General features: G+C 46.8%; 1 protein-coding gene across 1 annotated transcript; it reads right to left on the minus strand.

Moving 5' to 3' along the window:
* Positions 1 to 4,282: 4,282 nt before the first annotated feature.
* Positions 4,283 to 9,101, minus strand: CYTL1 (cytokine like 1). The gene is made up of 4 exons (XM_006163198.3): positions 8,638 to 9,101; positions 6,415 to 6,459; positions 6,128 to 6,256; positions 4,283 to 4,898 (listed from the first exon to the last, which is right to left on the minus strand). The coding sequence occupies exons 1-4, from the start codon at positions 8,929 to 8,931 to the stop codon at positions 4,818 to 4,820; spliced, it is 549 nt and encodes a 182-aa protein (XP_006163260.2). The 5' UTR covers positions 8,932 to 9,101; the 3' UTR covers positions 4,283 to 4,817.
* Positions 9,102 to 10,456: the final 1,355 nt, after the last annotated feature.

Here is a 10,456-nt window from a genome sequence, read left to right on the forward strand (position 1 = left end):
TTGGGCATGCATGTACCTGCCCCCGGAGGGAGTTGGGCTTTTTTTTTTTTCCGAGAGTTTTTTTTTTCCACTATAGGGCGCGTGCTATAGGGCACATGCTATAGGGCACGTGCACTCGCTGGAAAGACAGAGGGAGACAAAGAGACAGAAAGCAAAATATCACCCCACAGGGCGGATGACCATGCTGCAATCCCTTCTCCTCCATTCTCCTCTGGGGTCTTGGGCACACACGCACACGTGCCCAGCGTGAGTTTAAGCCACTGGGTCCGGGACTCAAACCGCGGTCGACTACATGGGAGTACAGGGACATAGCCATTATGCCAACTGCTGGTCCCTGGAGTGAATTTTTTTAAAGTCACCAAGTCTAGACTTGAACCTCGGTCAACTACAGGAGCATCCAATAACGTAACCATTATGCTATCTGCTGGTCCTGGGATTTGTTTTTAAATTGAATTTTCCAATTTAATTTTTGATGTTTTATATGCATGCTATTCATTTTAATTTTGTTATTAAATATTGGCTAAATAGTATTATATATGTTTGAATAACAAAATAAAGACCCATTACACAGTTTCATAACGCATTGCTGTTGTTTTAAAGGTCCTCTGTATGGCCCACCATTCTCTTCCCTGCCCCTCAGGTGGACAGAGTCTATTTGGAGTTTTGTTTTAAGCACTATCATGAACTTCCTTAAATTTTGTCCTTTGTTTCTCTCCCCAAAACATATGCTTTATGTTTTACTTGTTTTTGTTCTCTGCATTAATGGAATCATTCTGTATATCTTCTTCTATTTTTACTTCTTTCTCAACATTATGTACCTGAGATTCCGCCATACCATTACACAGCACCATGACATACTAATTATCATTGTCATCGTATGACTCTACAGTTTAGTCATCTATTCTGTCATTGATGAGCACTTGGGTTGTGTCCAGTCGTTTCCTATTAAAAATATTTTGTTATGGGAACCAGCAGTTAGCGTAATGGCTATGTCGCTGGACTCCCACATAGTCGACCGCGGTTCGTGTCCCGGACCCGGTGGCTTAAAACTCACGCCGGGTGCGTGTGCGTGCGTGCCCAAGATCCCGAGAGGAGAATGGAGGAGAAGGGATTGCAGCATGGTCATCCTCCCTGGGGGCTGATATTTTTCTTTCTGTCTCTTTGTCTTCTCTGTCTGTCTGGCGAGCGCACGCGCCCTACAGTGAAAAATCTCTCAAAAAAAAAAATTTTGTCATGAACACCCTTAGATATATTTGCTGGTGCACATGTAAAAGAATTTTTCTGGAAGATATTTAGGGCGACTATTTGCCAGAGCATAGATTTGCGTAACTGCGAATTTACTAGGTAACACTAAATTATTTTTCCAACTGGCATATGCTGGTGTCCTGGTTGCTTGTGTCTCTTCACTAACATTTGATGCTGTCAGATTTTAACCTTCTAAGCATATTTGTATGCATAAAATGATTATTTAACTGAGCTTTGCTTTTTTAAAGATCATTAATTTCTTTATGGGAGATAATCACCTCCCAATAGGATCTTCATGGTCCCAGCAGGTGGCGTGGTGGTTGAGGCACTGAACACCCACATGGCTGACCATGATTTGAGTCCTAGACCTGGTGGCTTGCTTTTGCATCCCCCTCCCCCCTCTGGTGAGCACATGTGCCCTATAACAAATTAAAAAATAATAATGATCGTGATAAATAAAATAAAATAAATAATTCATTTAAAAAATAGGATTCACCCTGAATCTCAGCCAGCCCCACCCATGAGCATGCATACATGTGCCTAGCATGCACAGAGAGGTTCTGGGACATGAACCCTGGATCTCCCCATTGGGAACCAGTTGCGTTACCACCTGACCTCGAAACTTTTTTTTTCAAGTCTAAAAATAGTGACAAACTATCCTAATCTACTCATTCTCAAATATTAGCATAAAAACTGAAGTTAACAAAAGGGGAGATACTCTGAATACCATGTAAATTGGACAACTCTCCGCATACTTGAGATGTCGTCATTATCGGTACATAAAGAGGCCCCTGAAACATCAACAGACAATGTTGGAGCACGACTTTGGATCCCTTCCCTCCAGAGTTAGGTGATTTCCAAACTCAGAGTATCTACGCACTGCCTGGGCCAGGGAAGGGTGCTCTTTGCTGAGACGGTGGCCGCAGTGTAAACCCATCTTTTGACTTAGGGACATCTCGAGTTGGGTCAATGCCGCAAAACTGGCATCAAGACCAAATGGATGAAAAGGCAAGGACTCTGGAGCAAGTCTTGTTTTTGCGTGGAAGCCAGAAAACTTTTGAAAAATAAGTAGCGCTACATTTCAGGAACTTGACTGCAAATGTTTTAGAAATGTGTACCCAGTGTCCAAGTAATTCCTCCGATGCCATGGGTTATGACTGCTGACTCGACTATTTCCCACATAATGGTATTCCATTTTTCTGTTCTTTCTTCTTCTCAAGTACTTAGTGTCAGGACAGTCCTTTGCTCTATCCTGTGAATTCTTGATCTGACAGTCGAGAAGCCTGAACATCTTGCAAATGCGGGAAGCAATTTCACATTATTAGCACTTTTGCAAATCAACTAGGCTTGAACTGTGGGATCTTGCCTAACAATTCTCAGTTGGTTTAACCCGCCCCTGGGTGTCAAGGTGCAGTGCTGATTCCAGCAGCCGCTCTATTCCAAGACAGCCAGAACTGATGAGTAAGCTCTTAGATGCACTCAGGAAGGGAAGATAAGGGCTTCGTTCAGGTCCCTGCTGCTGGCTAAGGTCCAGACAGCCATGTTTTATGGAACGGCTCAGCGCACTGGGACAAAGAATGCCCAGAAGTTGAGAGTCTGTGTGTGTGCTTTCGTGTGTGTGTGTGCACAAAGTGTCGAAGTTAACTGAGCCAGCAGTTTCTAAAAACAGGGGGGGATGGCCATGCCACAGTTCCCTCTCCCACTTCATCATCAGCTTCACTTCCTGACTTCCCCAACTCCAGACCTGTGTTGGGACTATGGCCTCCACTGGAAGTCTCCTTGCCTTGGGCTATACTATATCTTTTGCCTTCACTCCATTTTAGCTTATCAAGTTCCCAATCATATTGCAAGTCTTTGTTCAAATTCTAAATCCTGTAAGGAGTCTTTCTGCCCTACCTCAGAATTACTTGTTCCTTTCTCTGCTGTTTCCTAGATTTTGCAAATGTCTTCTTTCATAAACTAAGGGGAGGAATTCTTTACTTTTCATTTCCTAACACATGCAAAGGAAAATGATCAGAAAAAGAAGGAAACCAAAGAGAACGGAAGTGCCAGCCTGCTCCACTCAGAGAAGCACACTTTGTGAGAACCAATAGAAAGAAACCTGAGCTTCTGGAACCTGTTCCCTATGAATTCATGGCATGATGGGTGTTAAAAATAAACTCTGGGAGGGACCAGCAGTTAGCGTAATGACCATGTCGCTGGACTCCCATGTAGTCGACCGTGGTTCGCGTCCCAGACCCGGTGGCTTAAAACTCACGTCGGGCGCGTGTGTGTGCGTGCCCAAGATCCTGCAAAAGGAGACTGGAGGAGAAGGGATTGTGGCATGGCCATCCCCCCTGGGGGGTGATTTCTTGCTTTCTGTCTCTCTGTCTCTCTCTGTCTGTCTGGCGAGCGCACGCGCCCTATAGCAAAAACCTCTCAAAAACAAACAAACAAACAAACAAACAAACAAAAAAACAACTCTGGGCTATAAAAATAAGATTGAAAAAATTAAAAATCAACATTTGAAATTTGTTTTACAATTCAGTTACTTAATTGAGATTTTGCTGTTTGGTTCATAAATTAATCAAACATACTTCACCTAGAGGGCAGCAGCATGGGGGCACTGGGAAGAGTATGCGCATTGGAGGTCCACAGACTTGGGCTCAGCCCGGGCTCCCCCACTCACAGTCAGTCACCTTAGGGAAGTTACTCAACCTACGTAAGCCTCCGCCTCCCACCATGCCCATCTCGTTTGTCGTGGGGAGTCGATGACCTGAAATTTGTAGTGAGTACAGGGCACTGCCTTGCACAATGCAATCTTCCCCCAACCTATATACCCCACACGAGCAATCTGCTCACGAATCGGAGCATCTGCCAGTGCTCTAAGGTCAGGCTCACGCACATGGAGTGAAGCGGACCCAGAGACACCTACGCTTGACAGAAAGACGCAGAAAGACGCATCAGGACAGGAGCAGAAGCTTTTGGGGAAAATGTGAGATAAACCACTTGATACCCACTTTGGACACACAAGTAGAACACGTGTTTCTCACTCTGAAAATGTTGTTTATTTGCATTTCATCACCTTTCAGTCAAAGCGTGGTTCCATTAGCACTATGTAAGAACCTTGCAAATACATCTTAAAAGCAGTAAAATCACAAAGTGAAATAAAATAAGGAAAGTTTGTGGTAAGAGAAGCTATAATAAAATAGGAGGTTGGTTAAGTGTTAGCCGGTTTCTATCAGGAAAGAAAAATGGTACCATTACTCTATGAAACAATAATAACATGCTATTTTGCTTATTCTCAAGCTAGCTGTTCATAAGAGAAGCTGGTTAGCTTTTTCTTTTTAGTAGCAAAAATACACATGCTTTTATATATAATCATCCTGGCAAGATGTCACCCAGTGGATCAGAAGCAAGACTTCTAATTCTATTCTCAGAGGAGACTTCTGGGTAGGCACACCCGCCTGGCTTTCCAGAAGGTGGCGAGACACAGGCTGGCTTCAGGGTCTCTGAGGGGCCACGGCTTAGCCCGCCCATCCAGGCAACCGACAACGTCAGTCCTCTTGGCTTCTTTTTCGGTCTGGGCTGCCTTACGTCTGACGATCTGGCAGGACCATGGTCGCCGCTGGGTATTCCAAAGCACTGCAGTCATCTGACAGGAACACCAGATCCTGACAAAGATGTACAGCGGACAGTGGTGTGACCACAGGTGGCCACGGGCCATACATGCAACCACTGGACTCTTGGTTATCCTCGAAGGCTGTTCATCTGCTCCCCTTCGTGTGAAAACTCTGCCGGGGAGAGCTAGTCATTTCTTTTTTCACATTCCAATAAGATCTTATATTTTCAAATTATTATACTTCATTGAACTCACCCATACAGTGGCTGGCCAGATGGATGAAGGGGTGAGGGAGTGAATGCATGAGCCTGGATTACTGAGCGACAGTTCTGGGTCAGGTATTGGGGATGCCACGAAAACAGCACTGGTTTTCACCTTGGACAGCTTAGAAGTGATCACATGACTTACCAGGCTGTTATGTCACCCATCTGTCTTCTCTCCCCAGACCAAGAGGAGCAGGAGATAAGGTGGAGACCAGGCGTGAGGAAATGCAACAACGCTTTGAAGCTGATTGGCAAAGTATCCAGAGGGGCTTACTCTGAGTCAGGTATGGCGATAGGACCCTACATTTAGTCACCCAGCCAGGCTTCTCAGGAGCAAGCGAGCCCCTATAGTGCCAGGCATAGTAAGGGTATAATTATTATTCTTTCTGGAAATCTCAAGAGATGGTCAAGGTTGTTAAGGTGCTGGACTCACATGGTCAACTGCAGTTCAAGCCCAAGACCTGGTGGCTTGCTTTCTCATTTTCCTTCTAGCTGGTCAAATTCAATAATATATAATAATAATAATAATGATATATAAAATTAAATAAATTATTCTTTCAAAAAAGAGTAACAGGTGTGGACTGCCACCAGTCCACCAGGGTGGAAACCGTCCCACAGGAGTGGAGGGCGCCCCCATCTGGAAGTAGAGTGCTCAGGGACATCCGATGCTGAAGCCTGTGCCCTGGTGTCACAGGACTCTACTCTGCACACTAGCTAGTGCAAGTTTCCGGTCCGTTTCCGTTTCCCATCAGAGCCCTCCTAGCATAGAACACACCTGAAGCCCCTCTCCAGGAAGTCTCCTCGACCTGCCCTATTGGGTCTGGCAGAACCGTACCTGGGTAAGGCAGGTGCTGTCTGGAAGCCCTGCCCTTTATCGAGGGCCACCGCAGTTGAGAGGGGCTTTGTGAACTGGAAGCACCTCCTAACCATTCCTGTTCCTTCCCCTTCTCTTTCAAGAAAAGCCCGGAACATTTTGGCTGGGAGCAAGTAGGAGAGGTTTGTACCGGCGCGTACTTACTCTCCTGCAGAAGGAGTTCATGATGGAGTACAGCTTCTTCACCTTCTCCTTCAAGGCGTCCACCTGGGCTACGTTCCAACACTGGGGCGAAGACACGAAGTCCCGCAGCTTGACCAGCACACAGTAATTCTGGGGGTGGGCAATGAGGAGGGCACGTGTGGAAGTCAGTAGCCAGGGGGCCGTCGCTGCATAGAACCGCTCCCCACTGCCCTCCATGCAGTCAGGGGCGGAGGTTCAGACCCCAACCCCTCAGTACCAGCCCCTCCCCAGCGGGCAGCCCCTCTCACGTGTATATCCAGGTACAGCCTGGGCAGGTACATCACACACGGCTCCTGTAGAAAGGGACACGGGTTCTGGAATGCCCACAGGGATACATTCTTGGCATGGTCCAGAAGGCTCCTGCCAGCCTCCCAACAGCCAGACCAGCCTCAGCCCCTGGGCCTTGATGCATGGACACACCCACTATAGTCTCCTACCGAATGTCACATTCCTGTGAAAACGGGCAACTGTTCTTCCCGAATTCCTCTTTTAGAGTGCAGCTTTTACATTATTCACTGTGAAGTAGAGAACTGTTTTATATATACACATACATGTGATGTCATTTTAAAGTTCTAATTGCAATATAGAAATAGTAATATAGAATAGATAAAAGTGTGCATACGTACACACGTGTGCATATAAAACAGTTCTGTAACTGTAATGTAACAGCTCTACCACTATACAGTTATATATGTAATGTATCTAAATATAAATAAGCAACAGATAATAAATACATAGTACCTATTAGGTATCTGACAGTCCTCACTGTAATATAGGTACAGCGATACGTAATGCAGTAAAGTGCGCGTGTACGTTCCCTCCGTATCACTGCAGTGCACTTTGGCTTTGGTGCCGAAAAAAGATGCCTGCTGTACACTCCATTTCCTGTGTGAGCGTGTGCAAGGACCCTCTTCCTCTCCGACTCAGTTCCCCAGCGGTGAAGCCGAAGAGGTCGAATATCTATCTTTCTACTTCCTCCCACTTCCACAGGTCCGAGACTAATTTTTTTTTTTAAATCTTTTAAAAGATGATCACTCTGCATATTCCACCACCGTGATAAAATGTAGTGCAACTATACCACAAAATGTTACAGAAGAATATTAACTTTTCGGTGGTACCAGTAGAAACTAAGTTGCAAAACTGCTTGGGATGTTTTATCCAGATTTTACACACACACACACACACACACCCTGGATATCCTCAAGTGCCTAAGCATGGGCGGAAAACTGAAATAAGAGCCTTCAGAGTGTTATAGTAGCAGTTACCTCTAGGTGGTAGAGTTACCACCTAGAGTTATTTATTTTCTTCATTGTCCTTTGTGCATTTTCCAATCATTCTACAAAATAAATCACTTTTTTTTTTTGGAGAGGTTTTTGCTATAGGGCACGTGCGCTCACCAGACAGAGAGAGACAGAGAGACAGAAAGTGAGAAATCACCCCCCAGGGGGGATGGTCACGCCGCAATCCCTTCTCCTCCATTCTCCTTTTGGGATCTTGGGCACGCACGCACACGTGCCCGGCGTGAGTTTTAAGCCACCGGGTCCGGGACGCGAACCACAGTCGACTACATGGGAGTCCAGCGACATAGCCATTACGCTAACTGCTGGTTCCCAAAATATATTACTTTTATAATTAGACAAAAGTGCATGTTATTTAACTTTTAAGAAGAAAATACAAAGAGACCGTGTGTTAGAGTATTGCAAACTCCAACATCTGAGAAATATTACGTTTTGTTTGAAGTATTTACAAGTAATAAAAAGATGTTTTAAAATTTTACCAAAGCTTTTAAGTGAAGTTTAATATGCATTTTGTTTCCACACCAGATAAGCAGTCAGAGGTCTGGATTCTAGACCCCTGAGGCCCCTTCAGGACCTCCCCTCTCTGAGCCCGGGGTCTTCTGTCTTAAAACAGTGTGAACAACAGCTAGCATCTGTTGAATGCTTATTCGACTCTCCAAGCTACCTGCATCCCGCCTGCAATCCTCACAGCCACCAGGGGGAGGAGTACTCTGCCATTCCATTTCTCAGATAAGGAAGCTGAGGTACAGAGGCTGCATAATTAACTGCCCCTCCTGGGTAAGGGGTGGAGGCCACCCTGTCAGCCCCTCCGTTGGCACACACCCCTGATCATCAGACTAACGAAGGGGATAAACACACTTACTCTGTTCTTAAGACTGAAGTTCTAGACTTTATGGGGAGCTATTTTTCTTCTCTTTTTTCTTTTTCTTTTCTTTTTACATTTTACAGTAGATCTCTGATATTTGTTAGCAGGCTAAAAACAAAAATTGTTATCTTTAGCACCTTCTTGTATTACAAAAGTCAGGCCATTGGTATCACATTTAATAGGATGAGTAAGATGCAAATATCCTTGAGAACATTTACCAGAAAGGAAAAATAGCTATTGGGGGGGGGGGTCCAAAGGCAAACTTTGGGGAATGGACCTCCTGTGGGTGGTTAGGTGGAAGGACTCACCAAGAGCTCCATGGCCCGCAGGCTCTGGAAGTCCGCGGAGATTTCCCGGCTCAGGGCCAGCATCCTGGAGTAGCAGGTCGGGGGAGCCGGGCGAGCCCGGGCGGCCCGGCCAGGAGCAGCAGCAGCAGCGGGAACTGCCAGGGCGCCATGGTGCCAGCGGCGCCTGACTCGGCTCAGCCCCTCCTTTATGCAGCGGCTCGGGGGTGGTCCAGGGCTGCTGGCTCCACGCCCCCGTTTCCTGTGGGGCCCAGCTAGGGCCTCACTCGTCCAGGCGGGTGGGAAAGGATGCCGCATACTCACTCGCGCACCCAGGCTGGGACGCCAGATCCTTCATGGAGGCCCGTGTTGAGAGCAGGAGCTGCCGGGGTCCATGAAGTGGGGGTGCCCGCCAGAAGGGAGCAGGCTCTGCCTTCCTCACACGCTCAATGGGAAGTTTCTCTGCGGGGCGTTCAATGGCAGGAAGGACAGATGAGAGCAGGGCTTGGACAGAGAGAGGAATGGGAGAACGGGGAGGGGGCGGGGTGCAGGGGCATTTAGGCCCTCCTGGTAGGGTGGGGACTGTAAATCTGGCTGATCTGGAGCAGAACTGGGCAGGGAAGGGGACTTTACTACCGAGCCCTATTTCCCCCTGGGCATCGCTCCACCACTGAGCAGGAGTGCACCTTCCCGGAGAGCGTAGCTTACCTCTGGGCTGGCTGCACCTGTGGGAGTGGGGTTGTCCCCTTCCAGCCCCCAGGACAGGCCCTGGGAGAGAGCACGCTCAGGAAGGGGTAGTTCAAATGTGCTTGTTCAAGGCTGCAGCTTTAAAGCACCAGTTCGAGGAGCAAGCACGCAGTTTAGACGCTCCAGGGGCAGGGCAGGAGCAAGCACGCAGTTTAGACGCTCCAGGGGCAGGGCAGGGTCACTCACTATGGCTATACGTGGGCGATTTCTTAAGTCTTTCCCCTCCATATACAGGTTGGGCATCTTTAATTTAAAAATCCGAGATTTTAGTGCTCCAAAATTGGAAACTTTCAGAGCACCAACATGATGCCACAAGTGGAAAATTCCCCACCTGATCTCATTTGACAGGTCACAGTCAAAACACTGCAACACAAAAATATTATAAATATTCAGGCTTTATGTGTCAGGTCCATATGGAGCATAAATTCATGTTTAGACTTGGGTCCTTTCTCCCAAATTTCTCATTTTGCACTTGCAAATACTCCAAAAATCTGAAGACAAAAATTAAAATCCAAAACACTTGTGGTCCAAAGTATTTCAGATAAAAGATAGTCAACCAGTATGTGAAAAGGACGTGAGAGTCACTAGCCCAAACACCGCAGTGAGCAGTAAATGAGACACTATACAGACTGAGCGAAGCTCCTGCCAGGTGCACCGGGAGTTTCCAGGTCAAAGCTAGTATCGTGGTCTCAGTAAATCCTGGGAAGTAGATGCTGCAAAGAACAGTCTGTATTCAAATGGGAAGACTGAAGTTCAGAGTCCCGGCAACCTGCCTGAAGTCCCAACGCTGGAGGCGCAGGGTTTCAGGTGAGACCTGAGGGACGGTCTCCCTTCCATCCTCCCCCAGAGTGGGATGGGTGAGGAGCAGGCCGCCTACAGTCAGAGAGAAATTCCGGAGTTGCCCAGGATCAGCGCATACAAGGACAAGGACCCGTCAAGAAAGGAAGCTGCTGCTGCTTTTTTTTTTTTTTTTTTTTTTTTTTTTTTACATGTTTTTGTTATAAGGCATATGTACTCACTGGAGAGAGAAAAAAGAGACAGAAACACAGAGACAGAAAGCAAGAAATCACTTCCCAGGGGGGAAGGCAGCACTGCA

This window comes from Tupaia chinensis, unplaced genomic scaffold (genome assembly GCF_000334495.1).
Source record: "Tupaia chinensis unplaced genomic scaffold, TupChi_1.0 Scaffold141490_1, whole genome shotgun sequence".
Taxonomy (NCBI): Eukaryota; Metazoa; Chordata; class Mammalia; order Scandentia; family Tupaiidae; genus Tupaia; species Tupaia belangeri.

Bases quoted from the DNA above. Each gene is read 5' to 3' on its own strand.
- CYTL1 (XM_006163198.3), bottom strand. From the start codon at position 8,931: ATGCGGCATCCTTTCCCACCCGCCTGGACGAGTGAGGCCCTAGCTGGG. The intron at 6,460-8,637 runs GTGAGTCCTTCC...CCCTTTCTACAG, and splicing joins TGCGGGCCATGGAGCTCTTG to GAGCCGTGTGTGATGTACCT. The intron at 4,899-6,127 runs GTAAGTACGCGC...CATCTTTGTCAG, and splicing joins TGAACTCCTTCTGCAGGAGA to GATCTGGTGTTCCTGTCAGA.